The 16921-nt window shown below is 36.4% G+C and overlaps 2 protein-coding genes across 3 annotated transcripts; one reads left to right on the forward strand and one right to left on the reverse strand.

The window, feature by feature from the left end:
- Positions 1–354: 354 nt before the first annotated feature.
- Positions 355–2162, forward strand: LOC115952420 (UDP-glycosyltransferase 73C6-like). The gene has a single exon (XM_031069595.1). It carries the CDS (start codon positions 520–522, stop codon positions 2005–2007), a length of 1488 nt encoding a protein of 495 aa, XP_030925455.1. The 5' UTR covers positions 355–519; the 3' UTR covers positions 2008–2162.
- A 9369-nt stretch (positions 2163–11531) lies between these two features.
- On the reverse strand, positions 11532–15099 carry LOC115951316 (UDP-glycosyltransferase 73C1-like). Of its 2 annotated transcripts, none has more exons than XM_031068508.1 (3): positions 15042–15099; positions 14431–14722; positions 11532–13322 (listed from the first exon to the last, which is right to left on the reverse strand). In XM_031068508.1, exon 3 carries the CDS (start codon positions 13245–13247, stop codon positions 11772–11774), a length of 1476 nt encoding a protein of 491 aa, XP_030924368.1. In that variant the 5' UTR covers positions 13248–13322; positions 14431–14722; positions 15042–15099; the 3' UTR covers positions 11532–11771. The 2 variants fall into 2 exon arrangements, with proteins under 2 accessions (XP_030924368.1, XP_030924367.1); XM_031068507.1 differs by having other exon boundaries at positions 14987–15063.
- Positions 15100–16921: the final 1822 nt, after the last annotated feature.

Below are 16921 nucleotides of genomic sequence, written 5' to 3' on the forward strand. Positions count from 1 at the left end.
AATCCAAGATAAATACTAAATAAAACTAGCTCTTTACTTGACACTGATTCCATTCGCACCCAGTTCAAATCAACACCAAAGTGCAAAGTCTAATAAATCTCCCACAGACATCCACACCTTCATAAGCTAACTTTTGGCTATGGGAGGGAGTCCTAAAAGCATATATTTATTTACTTTTATGAAAGCATTCTTTTATTTATTTATTAATTTATTTTTGATGAAAGCATTCTTTTATTTTTATATTTCTATAAGAACAGACGTGTTGCATTCTAATCCTAAGGTTAAACAAAGGAAAAAAAAAAAAAAAAAATCTAAAAATGACAATAAGTCCATATTCCCTAGATCATTGTGCAACTAGTCTCTATAAGCCTATGTATGCTCTTACGTCACTGGCAGCCCAAACCAAAAGAAGAAAGAGACACTACATCAGAGGCACTATAAAATTATATAAAACAGAACTTTAAGTGCTTCATCTATCATATTCATCATTAATCTCTCCCAAAAGTAGCAAATTTAAGAATGGCTTCACCACCTCACCAGCTCCACTTTGTATTGATACCATTAATGGCCCAGGGCCACCTTATACCTATGTCAGACATAGCCAAAATATTGGCACAGCGTAACGTAGCTGTCACCATAATCACCACACCACTCAATGCCATCCGTATTAAAACCACCATAGATCGAGCTGTTCAATCTGGGCTACCCATCAGAATTGCTGAACTTCAATTTCCATATGCTGAGGTTGGTTTGCCAGAAGGAAGTGAAAGCATAGACTCTCTACCTTCACCAAGCTTTATCAAAAGCTTTTTGACAGGGATAAGCTTGTTGCAGCAACCGCTAGAACAGTTGTTTGAAGAGCTCAACCCCTCTCCATGCTGCATAATAACTGATAAGCATTTCGCATGGACAGCTGAGACTGCGAACAAGTTTCATGTTCCAAGGATTTTGTTCGATGGGACAAACTGTTTCCATCTCTTGTGCACTCACAATTTACACGTTTCCAAGGTCTGCGAGAGTGTTTCTGATTCACAAACTTTTGTCGTACCCGGATTGCCAGATCATATTGAATTCACAAAAGCTCAGCTACCAGGAAACTTCAATCCAGGCTTAAACAAAGATCTGATTGGTTTTCGTGAAACGGTGAGAGAAGCTGCAGCAGGAGCATATGGAGTGCTAGTTAACAGTTACGAAGAGTTGGAACCAGCATATGTCCAGGAATACCAAAAGGCAAAAGGAGAAAAGATATGGTGCGTTGGTCCAGTGTCTTTATGCAACAAGGAGAGCTTGGACAAGGCTCAAAGGGGTAACAAGGCCTCCACAGACGAAAACCAGTGCTTGAAGTGGCTTGATTCATGGGCACCAGGTTCTGTAATATATTCATGTCTAGGAAGCCTTAGTCGCCTTACACCTCCACAATTGATAGAGCTTGGTTTAGGCTTGGAAGCATCGAAAAGGCCATTCATTTGGGTAATAAGAGGTGGATATAAAAGAGAAGAAATGGAAAACTGGTTATTGGAAGATGGCTTTGAAGAAAGAGTGAAAGGAAGAGGGTTCTTGATCCGGGGTTGGGCACCACAAGTACTAATACTATCGCATCCAGCAATTGGTGGGTTCTTAACTCACTGTGGTTGGAATTCAACACTGGAGGGGATTTCTGCTGGAATCCCAATGATAACTTGGCCCTTGTTTGCTGAACAGTTTTTTAATGAGAAGCTTATTGTACAGGTATTGGAGATTGGTGTAAGGGTGGGAGCTAAAGTGGTTATACACTTGGGGGAGGAAGAGAATTTTGGGGTGATGGTGAAGAGGGAGAATGTTAAGGAGGCCATAGACATGGTGATGGGTGAAGGAGAAGAAAAAGAAAAGAGAAGAGAAAGAGGAAGAAAGCTTGCAGAGATGGCAAATAAGGCAATGGAAGAGGGAGGATCTTCTTACCTTAACATTACACTGCTTCTTGAAGACATCATGCAACAAGCAAAAAAAAATCAAGCTATTCAGGCATGAGAGAGAGAGAGAGAGATGACGTGTTCTTGCTTTAATGCAAATAAAACAAGTACGAAAGAAATCTAAACGTTGGATTAATTGTATTTAGCCCCCAAGAGTATGGGTGAATCTCAACCTTCTCATAAATTATCAAATCATGTATTTTATTTCTGACTGATTGATTGTTTTTTGGTGGAGTCACTCATAGGGTCAAAATTTATAACTAATTTCTTGCGCATTCAAAGTGAAAAATAAAATCAAATGTCAGTGAATACTAAGTGTGATTTTGATATTAAGAAAACTCATAAAAAGATGGGTCAATGGAGACAAGTAGCCAAATACCATGACTAATCAATATTTTTTATTATAAATAGAACTAAAAAATTTCCCATTATCCTAGACCCCTCCAGCGGCTATAGACTCTAGAGCTCTTGTAGCAGCCTAAAACATTTGTCTAGTACAAGCCTTCAACTGTAGGAGTCATCACCAACTCTACAGCATTAGGCCGGTGATAACTTTCCTGCATGTGCGATATGCCTTGCATGCTTTTCATGGTTTGGTGAGAAGGAAAGGTTCTTACTTTAGTTGTAATTTTTGACTGGTAAAATTGTTGGCTTGAATCCAAGAAGTAAGAAAGAAGTGATATAGCTAGCCAATAAGAAGTGTAGTGAGATAGCAAATGAGTGTGAGGATATAAGTAGTTTGTGAAATAGTAAATAGTGGTGTGTAACAAAGTGTGCTTAATGTATTAAGTATCAATAATTTTATTTTATTTTATTGATAACTCTTATGAATGTAGTGATATTTATCATAAGATATTTGATAACATTTTTTTTTTTTTTGTGTCAAATTTTTTTTGACAAAGTGTCTGCAGCTTCAAATCTCAACATCAACAACTCATAGAAAAGTAGGCATTGGTTTTGAGGATTTGTGACTTCATAATTCACATCGGTGAGAACATGAATGACACTCAGAAAATAATTGGACAAAGTTGTCCATGACCCAAAAAATAAAATAAAAAATAACAAGAAGTAGAAGAAGAAGAAGAACCAATGATAACTTGGCATTTGTTTATTGAACAATTTTTTAATGAGAAGCTTATTGTACAAGTATTGGAGGTTGGTGTGACGGTGGGATCTGAGGTGGTTATACACTTGGGGGAGGAAGAGAAGTTTGGGATTGGGATGATGGTGCAGAGGGAGAATGTTGAGGAGGCTACAGACATGGTAATGGATGAAGGAGAAGAAAAAGAAAAGAGGAAAGAGCAAGAGTGCTTGCAGAGGTGGCAAAAAAGGAAATTGAAGAGGGGGATCTTTTTACCTCAACATTACACTACTTCTTGAAGATGTGATGCAATAGGGAAAATAAATAAATAAAAACAACTCGTGGTTTGAAGTCGTGATTTCTAATTTCGAAATTGTGATTTGAAATCAGGATTTTAGTTGAGTTTTGGGGTGAGTCTAAAATTGTGTAAAATAATTTGTGGAATAAATACCACCCCCAGCTTGCTTTTATGCAAGTAAAATAAGTACGAAAGGAATCTAGAAGTTGGATTAACTGAATTTTGTCCTCAAAATATGGGTGAATCTCATCTCCTTATAAATTATAAAATCGTGAATTTTCTTTATGATTGATGGACTATTTATTGGATGAATTACTTCATAGGGTTAAAATTTAGAATTAATTACGTGTCTCCATACACCAATCGCCAGTTCACATATATATGTAGATACACATGTGTGCCTACAATGTGAAAAAAATAAAGTGTCACTCATATGAATAATAAATGTGATTTTAATATTAAAAAAACTCATAAAAAGATAGGTCAATGGTAACAAGTAGCCAAATACCAAGACTGATCTAGAATTAAGAAATTCCCCATAATCCTAGACCCCTCTCGCGGCTTTAGAGTTATTGTGGAAGCCTGAAACATTTATCTAGTACAAGCTTTCAACAATCAATAGCAAAGTGGGCCTTAGTTTTGTTGATTTGTGACTTCACATAGGTGAGAACATGAGTGACTCTTTGGAGAATAATTAGACAAAGCTATCCATGACAATGTCGACGATGACAATAATTTTTTTTTTTTTTTAAAAGAAAGAAAGAAAGGAGGAGGAGAAGTACTAGTCAGCTAATTTGTTGAGTATCCATAAGCTATAGCCAACTTAAAAATTTTGGGACTAAAGTTTTGTTGTTGTAAAAGCAATAATAGTCACAAACCACACAAAAGGAGAACTGAGAAGTCGTGAATGTGGTGGGAGAAACTTACAGATTTAAGCCACTTCTCCAAAAAAATTGTTAAAACTTTTCACTTTGAGGCTAGAGCCCGTATGGTTCAAGTTATTATATGAAAAACTACCAACGTTTCTGTTACATGTGTGATTAATTGGGGAATAGTGAACAAGAATTGCAGAGACTAGCTAGCTAAAATTGGTGGAATGTGATCAATGAGACGAAGCAACTGCAATATGGCTTATGGCTGTAAACCCAACCTCAACGATGACCTCGACCTAGGACAGAAGAATGGATTTCATTTTAAGGGGGCCAAAGAATGAACAAAAGAATTTTGCCATTTAAGAATGAGATTTATACAGAGAATTAAGATTAAATTAATAGGTAAAAAATAAAACTAGTATCTATTTTGTGTTAAAAACAAAATATAAATAAAAGAAAAGATACAATAATTATTTCTTAACACATTTTAACTTAATAATCTGTGAAAATACAACCCAATGTTCTTTTAAACCCTAAAAATAATTTATGATAGATTCTATACTAAATTTCCTAGTAAATTTCTCTTATGTAAATAAAATACCCTTAATTCTTCTATATATATAAATATAATTATACTATCATATTCTATTTATCACCTAATTTCAAACACAGTGGTTGAGTTAGTGTTTCTTTGCAGGAGTAGTCAACTTGTGAGCTAGAATCTATACAAGAGAAGTTAACCCTAATGGACAGTATTTGGGGTAATTATTGCGTACTCCCAGAGTACGATAAATATGTACTCTCTTCTCTCACATAACTGTGAGATCTATTAATTAAATTTATGGTGGGGCTCACAATTCATGTGAGAGGGAGAATATGAATTTATGGTATTTCTGAAGTATTCAATAATTTTCCCAGTTCTTACACATATTGTGGGTATTTACACATTGTCCAAAACAACTGAAATCGTGGCTTTAAGTCACATATTTAGAATTGAAAATGTGGCTTAAATCACGTTTTTCAATTTTATTTTGGTAATATGTAAATGCATACATGTGTACAATAGAATTTTCCTTAACTCTAATAGAGGAAACATCTATGTAATGTGCCTCTATTATGTAATCTTTGTCTATAACGTGGGGGAGTTATTAATTTGATTGTTTGAAACTTTGAATGTAATTAACCAAAAAATTTAAAATTAAAAGTTTTAAACATTTAAATCATGCAGAAAGAAAATACATCCATCCAACATTTAGAATTTGGATGCTACCGCGCGTAGACAACTTTGTCATTTGTTCTACTTACATGAAGGCAAGCGCATGACATTTCTCACTCTCTCTCTCATGCCTTTTTTATTTATTTATTTTATACATCAATAGTTGGATATGAAGGGATTTTTTTTTTTGATAAGAAATACTCTCATTTTATTAAGTAACGAAACAGTACATAGCATCTTGCGAAACCGAAGATGCAAGGACAGGTGGATACTCTTCCATCCAAGTTACAAAAGAGTCAATATTCTTCGCAAAAGCAGCTAAAGGATGAGCTGGTCTATTTCCTTGTGGCCTCACGTGGGATGATAGGAAACTACGAAATGCACGAAGTCTTGAACAAAAACCTGAGACCACTGTAGAGATAGAGACCGGGACGTCCGTGGGGTTCTCCATAGCATGGCAACCAGCATGGAATCTGACTCAAAAATAACATCTCTGACTCTTATGTCCCATGCAAAAACAGTGGCTTCATCCATTGCCTTTGCTTCTACCTCCAAAGGATCCAATGGGAGAGGGAGGCGTTTGCTTAAGACTACGACAACAAATCCAAGGTGGTCTCTAATAATCACACCGATACCGATCATGCCAAGCTGAGAGAAGACTGCAACATCTACGTTGACCTTGTACCAAGGAAACACAGGTGGGATCCAACGGCCATCCATGGCTTTTTTGAGCTGAGTGGGCTGTAGGTGTGCAAGCTGGAAGTCATGTAATATGGAGCGAGCTCGTCTTAGAATTTCTTGCGGAGTTTGTCTTGCTTCACCCAGGCGGGTTTTGTTTCGGTTGAACCATGCACTCCATGATATTGTGATTACCAATTCAATAAGTGTGGTGTCCATGTGCTGTTTGAAGAGTAGATACCAGATGAGGTCCATGAAAGACCTATGAATGATCCCAGTTCTCTCCAGTGGTATGCCCGAAAGGGTCCAAAGTTCCTTAGCAACATTGCACTCCCAAAATAAATGTCCAACCGTTTCTAGTGCTAGTGTGCAAGCCTCACAGGTGGGGTCATCGATAACCTGTCTATGGTAGAGGTTGGCTTTTGTGGGAGGTATGTTGTTGCATGCTTTCCATGTAAAATTTTTTATTTTGTTGGGTATGTGCAAATTCCAAATGTGGCACCAAAACCAGGCTTGCTCATTACTCTGAGATGTCTCAGCTGAGGTAGAAAGCTGGGTGATGGTCCTTGCAACTTTTTATGCAATGTTGACAGTGAAACGCCTCCTAGGAGTGAAGGCCCAAATCATGCGGTCCTTTGGCTTGTGGCAGCTCAAAGGAATGCTTAGGATGGATGTGGCATCTTCATGGAAGAAAACCTGGTTGATCAGGTTTAGATTCCACTCACCACTTTCTTGGTCCATAAGAGAATCCACTGTAGTATTTACAGGCAATAAGGTCAAGGGTGTGAGGACATGAAAGGTGGAGGGTCTTGGCAGCCAACGATCCGTCCACACTCCAATGGACTTGCCGTCCCCTACTTGCCAACAGTAGCCCGATTGCATAACAATCTGAGTAGCGAAAATGCTTCGCCATGCAAACGATGGTTTCGTGCCTAACTCCGTATGTAGGAAATCTGTATTTGGAAAATAGCAGGCTTTAACTACTCTATGGACCAATGAGTTTCTATTCATTTGTAAACGCCAGCCTTGTTTAGCTAAGAGAGCAAGGTTGAAAGCCTTGAGGTCCCGGAAACCCAATCCCCCTTCTTCCTTTGGTGTGCACATCCTGTCCTAGCTCAGCCATGCCATTTTATTTTTACCTTCTTTTTGGCCCCACCAAAATCTTCGAATCATCCCAGCCAATTCATCACAGAGGGGGTCTGGAAGTTTGAAGACACTCACTGTGTATGTGGGAAGGGCCTGTGCAACTGCCTTGATGAGAACTTCTTTACCTGCTTGGGATAACAACTTTTCTTTCCAGCCCGAGAGTTTGTTGTCTAGCTTTTCCTTCAAAGTTTTGAAGGTGTTTTTTTGATCTGCCCACTAAGGATGGCAGGCCCAAATAAGTCTCATGCTGTCTGATCACCTCTGCTCCAAAGCGACGTTTTATCTCTTCTTGTGTGTCCTGTGGGGTATTTCTGCTAAAGAAAAGAGCAGTCTTCTCCTTATTTAGCTATTGGCCCGAGGCTTGCTCATATATAGTTAAAAGATGCTCAAGATGGCTGCATTGTTCTAGTGTTGCTTGGCAAAAAATAATGCCGTCATCAGTAAAGAATAGATGAGAGATTCTCGGTCCAAGTGGGCAAGCCGATACACCTCGAAGTTGGCTAGCAGCTGCAGATCGGTTTAGAAGAGCTGAGAGGCCCTTTGTGCAGAAAAGAAACAAGAAGGGAGAAATAGGGTCCCCTTGCCTTAAACCCCTAGATGGGATTATGTGACCTCGGGGTTTCCCGTTAATCCTGACAGAATATGTAACAGAGGTAATACATTGCATTATAAGTTTCACCCATTTATCATTGAAACCCATTTTTTGCATAATTTCCTCCAGGCAACCCCATTCAACACGATCAAAGGCCTTGCTCATATCTAACTTTAAGGCCATCTCACCAATCTTACCACTCCTTTTTTGATTAAGGTGGTGCATAGTTTCAAAGGCAACAATAATATTGTCTTTGATGAGGCGGTCAGACATGAAAGCACTTTGGTTTTCACTTACAATATGGGGCAGGAAGCGCTTCAGCCGATTTGCAATGACTTTGGAGGTGAGTCTAGAAATAACATTACAGAGACTTATCGGTCTATATTGAGTCACTCTCGTGAGATTTTTTATCTTTGGAATGAGAACAATATGTGTTTCATTAAAATTTGGAGGAATAATACCCAAGTTCAAGAAATCTAGAACAGTTTTGGTGACACATTCACTAGTAAGAGACCAAAAGTGTTGATAAAAGAGAGGAGACATACCATGGAGACTTGGAGATTTTTTGGGATGCATCTGTTTGAGAGCTTTGTGGACTTCTTCAGCTGTGAAAGTCCAGGTAAGGAAGGTGTTCATCTTGTCTGTAACCACATGTTGGATTGCATCAACCAGGATTGAGGTATTAGTAGGCCCATTGGAGCGAAAGATGGTCTTAAATTAATCTAGAATGATGTTCTCCGTAGTGTGATCATCCTCCCGCCATTGCCTTGTTGCATCACAAATGCCTCGAATGGAGTTTCTATCTTTCCGGGTTGATGCTTTCTGATGGAAGAAGGAAGTGTTCCTATCACCATCAGTGATCTACAAATTTCGAGAGCACTGGTGCCACATTGTATTTTCAGCATCTAACCATTGGTTTAAAGACGCTCGTACCTCCTGGATTTTAGTATCGTTGCTAATAGGATGATGCTCAAGGACTTGAAGCTTCCAGTTCAGCTTTGCAATCATATTCCTTGCATGACCAAAATCACGTTTATTCTAAGCAATAAGTTGGTCACGACAGCTAGCATGACAGTTGGTGATTGGATCACCATCCGACTTGTAGAGACCTTCGGGCCATGCTTCTTGGATGATATTGGCACACCGTGGATCTTGAAGCCACATGGCTTCAAAATGGAAGAGAGGTCAGGATTGTGGTTTTCTAGGTCTGGAGGGCTGTATTCGGATGGTGAGCATGGAGTGGTTTGAAGATGACATTGAAACATAATGGACAATGGCATTGGGGAAGAGCGCCTTCCAGGTCATGTTGGCCAGGGCTCGGTCCAGCTTGATATGAATACGACCTTCAACAGGGTGGTTTCGGGACCATGTGAATGGAGAGCCAACATATCCAAGGTCAATGAAACTACAATGGTGAATGGCAGTGCGAAAACAATCCATTTGGTGTGTTGGCCGTAGGCAACCACCCGCTTTCTCAGACTGACTTGTAATCTCATTGAAATCACCAATGCAAAGCCAGGGAGATTTTAATCTTGGATGTCTTTGCTAGAAATATTAGAAAGTACTAGTTAAACTACAAGCAAAGTTTGTTAGAAATACTAGAAGGTACTAGTTAAACTACAAGGCATTCGTTAACATTTTTCATTTATATTTTTCATAAAATTTGTATTAAAATTTTTCTTAAAATAGTCTATTAACAATTACCTTAAGAGTTCTCGTTAACTTGACCCTTATTCTTTTTTTTTTCTTTTCTTTTTTCATAAAATTTTTCTTAAAATAGTTCACTAAAAGGCATCCATTAACACTATACCATGAGCCATGTGCCATGTCCAAACTTTCCTTGTTGCATAAAGAAACTGCACCAACACACCAAATTTTTACTCCTTTTGTCTTTCGATATTCCTGAACATATGCAGGTGATGGCCTCAATGGTATAGTGTCTCTTTCTTGTTTGGATTTATATGTAGGGTCCGATTAACGTGTGCTCTAAGAGCACACGATAACAAATTCGTTTTTGAAAAAAATTTATCGAAAATTGAAAAAGCTGTCAAAATTTTTTCAATTCCCAATAAAACTTTTTCCAAAAATAGTATATTATTGTGTGCCTTTAAGGCACAAGTTAGTAAAATCTTTATATATATTATTATCTTGTCATGACGTAAGAGCATACAAAAGCTTATATAGACTAATATGATCTTTTTTTTATTTTTTGAGAAACCTTCATCTGAATTAATAAACTGAAATCAGCCAAAATCGGCTAAAAGTACATCATTGACTTGTGGTGGAACATCCTCCATCCACACAGAGAAACCAACAATATGTCTCACATATTTTGCTAAAGAATGAGCTACTGAGTTGCCCGATCTGAGTGTGTGTGAAAAGGAAATACAAGTGCAGGAATGTAAATAATGCTTGATAGTGAAGGTAAACAGGTAGTATATGAATGCAATAAGCCTGTCCTTGATATTAAAAAAAGGGTATAATTAATTAGTTCTGTTAATGATCAAAAAGACATGTTTTATTGTTATTGTGAGTCATGTTTTAACCAAACATATTTGGATTACTCTAACCACTTGTTATTTAATGTAAATCATCTGTATCACTTTTTGTATAACACTTTATGTTCTACCAATCATTACTTAACATGTGTATAATTGCTTTCAATTTCAAACCTTAGTTACTTTATAAAGAAACTAAAATAAAAATATAATACATAATAATTAGTAGACCATAAAGTGGCATATAAAAAGAGATATAAATAATTTGTATTCTAGGACGTCCAGTTAAAATATGTACATATTTGAATTACCCAAACCACTCATTAGGGTTGATTAAAATATGTTTGATTAGAGTAATCCTATATTGCACGGGTTCCAATATGATACAAGGTACGTCATGATATGGTGTATGGGAATACAATATTTCTTGTAAAACTAGGGTATGACCTATACATGATATGAAAATTAATTAATATATATTTATTTTTAGATATATTTTATATATATATTTAAACATTAGTTATGTTTATTTTAGGTTTTAGAATTAGATAACAACAATAATAAATTAAATATATCATTAATTAATAAATAAAATAATGTTAGTAAATGCTGTCACAATAATACATTGTATTTACATCACTATCAATGTCAAAAAATAGTACTCATGTACAAATAAATTTCTTATATCAATCACATCAATTAAAAAAAAAAAAAACTCACACGAGTCACAAGTTTGAACTAATATAAGATAAATAACCTAACCTAACCTAAGATATTTACTTCAACAACCAACATTCAACTCAAAAAAAAAAAAAAAAATTCTGAGACACAAATATTAATGCGAGAGAGAGACAAAAAGACATATCAATACTCAACAGTCGACAGTTGACGGCGAGATGGATGTAATGTGACTCATCAGTCGCCAATCGACGATGGACGGTTGTTAGTGGCATGAATGAAGTTGTGACGAGAGAGAGAGAGTGCGTGTGAAATTAGGTTTGTGCCCCTAACTTAAGAAGAGATCCACGAATCACGATGGTGGAATTGCTAGATGTGAGCTGATCTCTTCTTCTTCTTCTTTTTTTATTTTTTTATTTATTTTTTATTATTATCTTCTGCGTTCGAGACTTGTCTTAATTGCGTTCAAGCTGTACCCAAAAAAAAAAAAAAAAAAAAATCTATTGGGTGCGTATTTAATTTATACGGGTACTTGGCCAAAACGGGCTTGTCCATGCATCCTAAGAGTAATCTAAATATGTTTCATTGTGCAAATTAAAACGAAATGTTACAAAACTTACAATCGCATTTAAATTTAAGTACTCTAATATATCTGATACAAAGATGGACCATCCCTGTATCCACCTTGTTTTTTAATTGAACGAACTTTTTTTGCTGTCAATCTTGTCTTTGGGAGATTGTACTTTTAGGATCCCATTATGTCTTAGCTTTGTTGGTGATGACATGTCTGCATGATATCTTCAATCAGCAGTGTAATATTTTGGTAAGAAGATCCTTCTTCTACAGCCTTACTAGCCACCTCTCCAAGTTCTCTAGCTCTTTTTCTTCTTTTCTCTCCTTCTTCACCTTCATCCATCACCACGTCAATGGCCTTCTTTATATCCTCTCTCTTTACCATAACCCCATAATTGTCTTCGTCACCCCACTTTATGGCACACTTAGCCCCCACACTCACACCAATACTCAATACTTGCACAATATATTTCTCATTGTAGAATTGCTCAGAGAACAATGGCCATGTTATCATTGGAACTTTTGCACACACCCCCTCCAATGTAGAGTTCCAACCACAATGTGTCAAGAACCCCCCAATAGCTGGGTGAGATAGAATCAGTACCTGTGGTGCCCAACCCCATATCAGAAAGCTTCTTCCTTTTGTTCTCTCTCCAAATCTTTCTTCTGAAATCCATTTCTTGAGCTCATCTGATTTGTACCCTTCTCTCATAACCCATATGAATGGACGATTCGAAGCTTCTAAGCCTAATCCCAGTTCCATCAATTGATGAGGTTTAATACAACTGAGGGTTCCAAGACATACATAAAGGACAGAGCTTACAGGCCATGAATCAAGCCACTTTAAGCACTGGATTGAATCTATCGAGACTTTGTTGCCTCTTTCAGACTTATCCAAGTTGTTCTTGTTGTAAAGTGACACTGGGCCAATACACCAAACTTTACCTCTGTTCACCTTTCTACATTCTCTGATATATTCTGGTTCCAGCTCCTCAAAAGTGTTAGCAATTAATCCATACGCTATTAGTTCTGCATCTTTAATTGCTTGGAGTTGATCTTTCAATAATACCGAGCCTGGATTGAAGACTGGGGGTAACTGAGCTTTAGTCAATTCTATCCGATGAGGCAAACCAGGCACAACAAAGGACTCTGACTCAGAAACCCTCTCGTAAATCCTGGAGATTTGTATGTTGTGCATGCACATGACAGAAAAACAACTTGTTCCATCAAAAATCAGCCTAGGAATCTGAAACTTGTGAGCAATATCAGATGTCCAGGGAAGATATTTATCAGATATCATGCAACTTGGCTGAGGCTGAAGTTCTTTCAAGCATTGTTCAATTGGTTGTTGCAGCATGCTAGCTGCATGGAAGAAATTCTTGGAAAACTCTCGTGAGGGGAGAGCATCTAGGGTCTCACATCCTTCAGGCAAGCCAGCTTCAATGCATGGAAACCGGAGTGGGAGGAGTTGGATTGGGAGCCCAGATTCAATGGCTCGGTCAATGGTCATGTTGAGTCGGGCAGCATTGAGGTGTGTGGTGACAATGGTAATTGTCACACCACGTTGTGCCAATACTCTGGCCATATCTACCATGGGGATTAGGTGGCCCGGAGCCATTAGGGGTATCAGAACAAAATGAAGCTGGTGATCAGGTTTGGAAGCCATTGTTGCAGTGTGAGATTGTAGGAGGGACTGATGATAAATAGCACCGTTCTACTTCTAGGTGTCTTTTATGGTGAGCTGATGGGGTGAGAGAATAGAGATTAGAAAAGGGTATTGATAAAAAAAAATGTGAATATTGACATATTGTGCATGAAAACTATTCAAATTATGGATATGTATATATAGATCGAGTTTGTTGAGGTGTGAGAAAACAATTACAGTCAGAACAGGGATGCAAGGCATGTGACTTTTTGGATTTTTTTTTTTTTTTTTTTTTTTGAGAATACTTTTTGGATGTTGTGACAGCATCTATTGCACAATCTCTGCCATATATAATATGTGAGCATCTCCAACGAATTCTCTAAACCCAAAATTTGTTGCTCCAACAGTTTCTCTAAGCTATTGTTCATTAGCAAAAAAATTATTTACTAATCAATAGTAATTTTCTTGGTCTGATGATTTATTGTTCATGAGCAAAAGAATTAATTGACATAAAAATTTAACCACCGATTAAAATACTTAATTTTTACCCAATATTCACAATGGCTAACAACAAAACCATTCCAGATTTTCTCTCTCAAACATCTCTAAACTCAATCACAGTTAAAATACAAACTCAAATCACAATCACAGTCAAAATACAAACTCAAATCACATATTAGATCCATATTTTCACTCAGTTTAGATTCTTATCAGCTAGTATTATGCAGCTGGTACTAGCTGGGACTAATGTTCTATACTTCTATCTCTTCAAATAATTTTTCTAATGCTAATTGTTTCCAAATTTTCACATGGAGTGGCAACTGGTGGTTCTTCTTGAATATGAACCGACTTGACTCAAGCTCCTTTGTATTTTACTATTTCCATATGAGCAAGTCATAGTTTTCTGGTATCGGTTTAGGATTTAGAAATTTTTTATGAGAAAAAAAAAGTAATTAATTTTAAAAAAATATATATTTTTTTTAATATTTTTCATTTAAATTTTATTTAAAATAGTTTATTAGCTAATCTTCTAATAAGAACATCAATTAACAGGAATCTATATAATTATTCATTCCAACTTATGCTTCTCCTGGGGTCACATTTGCCATCGTGAAGCTTCATCAGCCAATCCAAAAAACAGGTTGTTCTCCATAAGAAACCAACCCAAAAATAAATAAATAAATACTAAAAAAGTTGAATTTACCAATTTTTTCATTGTGAGTGTGCTGTGACTGCTGCAGCTGCAGCTTCTGAACATTATGGTGAAAGTGTGACTTCTTGTTGCCGCTTACACTAGCGGTGCCGCTATCTCTATCAGTCTTTTCCAAGTCAAGCGGAAGATTGATGTTCCTCTCCTTACGAGCAACAACTGGCTTGTGTGATTCAGCTTCTTCTACTGCTACAATTTTAGGCTTCTCGCTTTCAACATTGACTGTCTCTTCCTTGCCTATTGTTTTCACAACCTTTGCATCTTCCTTTACCTGAGGCTTAATTTCCTGCACATATAAGTGGGGGGAAATAGAGAGAAGATATATTAAATTATCGCTGAGCAAACTTTCAAAAGTCATAAAAGAGACAGACGGGCAGGCATGGGTGGTGGCTCGCCGTGGTGCGGTGACTATGGGTTTTGGGTCTGAAGAGAGAAGGAAGAGAGAAGAAAAATAACGAGAGAGAGAGAGGAGAAAAAGTGTTCGAATTGTTTAATAAAAAGTAAGAGATAGATAATTAAATAATCATATTTAAGATTACTGCTACAGTACCGTTATCCATATATATATGTATGATGTTACTGTAGAAGTCTGGAAAAAAATTTACATTTTTAAGTTCCCACTTCCGGATGCTGAGCTCGTTTGGGGCTGAATGCCAAATTTTCCTTATATTTAATATTTTTAGGTCAATGCGAATGCTCTAATGGATCGGTATTTACTTGAGCAATCTGCCCAATGTTACTACAACAATTTGGATTTTACAATCATGGATTGTTTAGTTCGAGATCTGTCTTTTCTGCAATCTGATATGTGTAGTTAATGTTGCTCTGTCCTGCTTTGCAGGCTCTCTGTATGATTCTTCCTGGTTGGTTTAATGAATTTGTTTCCTTTTCAAAAAAGTCGGATAGGGAGCCCAGATTCAATGGCAGGGTTGATGATTGGTACGAAGTGTGGTTGTTTTTAACTTATTTTAAATTGATAGTCGTGCTTATTTCTTGAACCTTGTGATTCCTTTAGTTAATAATAACATACAAATACAAAAATCATGTGCGATGCATGCTGGCCATTTGGCCTTCATTTGTCTCTTGGACTCTGTTTTGGTTGCTGGTAGGACTGTAGCCACTAGGACCGCAACTTGCAATTGCCAGTCTTTGAAGAGAGAGAAAGGCCAATATATATATATATATATATATATTTTACATCCTGTGAACCGTTGGTTCTCATATTTACATTCCCACCTCCGGATGTGGGATTTTTTCTCTTGTTTAGATGCTAAAATAACAACTGGGGGTATATTTACTCTTCAATGCTAGTGCTCTTATAGTAAACATGTATATAATAGAATTTTGTAATTAGTTACATATCAATGTAATAAGTTAGTAATTCTGTAAGATCTATATATAGTCTCTCTTACATCTCTTTTTCTCTGAGTTTTCCCCCTTCTTTCACTCTCTGTTCTTCATTTCTTTCATAATTCAGTTGCTTTAAGCTTTACTTTAAGTATCCTCCCTCTCTAGGATTGAGTCAAGGGGGATTTAGGGTTGATTAGGGTTAATATAGGGTTACGATAGAAGTAGAGTTTGGGCTAGAGTTTGGCATACAACAGCCTCTTTAAAGTAAATTTGAAAATTTTCCGTATTTGGATCTTAGTTGACCAAGCGTCTAACAACAATCTGAGGATAGTTTCGGTATGAATCTCGCATGACTAAAAATATGCTTTGCTCGATTGAGATTCTAATAAATTTCTCATGACCAAAATAGCTTATCAGCAATCATTTCAGTTTCAACTATAGCCTTCAATACTTAGTAATACAATGCATATAAAATCCAAATTATATGAAAATTTTTATTGAAGGGTCAACACTAGAAATCTAACTTGTAGCATTAAAAATATTAACATAAGTGACATTTTATTTTCTGAATTGATATTATATATATATATATATATATATATGTATGTATGTATGTATGTATGTATGTATGTAATCTCTTTTCAAGTGGCACTTCAAACCCATATTATGGTCATCATAAGGATTCGATCCCCTTTTTGTCTTCACCTAACAAGGAAAAAGAAATCAATGAAGTTCACGTTAAATAGTCATAGAGTCACTTGATGGGCGGATAAATTTGACAAATTTTTTTTTGTTAAGTGAAAAATGAAAATACTAAATTAGATTTATAAGTGTTAGTCTCAAATACTTCTTAAAATGAAGTAATTATTTTCTAATAAAGTGTAGTTGATATAATATATTAGATTTTCTAAATTAAGCTATCTATATTTGTTATTTGAAAGTGTTTAAAATTTTGTAGGATGTTTTTCCCCACAAGGAAACATAATGCATTTTACATTCAATTATTATATAAGATGAAATATTTTTTAAATAATGTAATTTATAATTGGAATTTGTTTATAATGTTCCTTATAAATGGACCATCCTCTATTCGCCTTGAATGACTTAAAAATGAGGCAGATATTCCCCTAAAAAA

Source organism: Quercus lobata, chromosome 7 (genome assembly GCF_001633185.2).
Source record: "Quercus lobata isolate SW786 chromosome 7, ValleyOak3.0 Primary Assembly, whole genome shotgun sequence".
Lineage (NCBI taxonomy): Eukaryota > Viridiplantae > Streptophyta > Magnoliopsida > Fagales > Fagaceae > Quercus > Quercus lobata.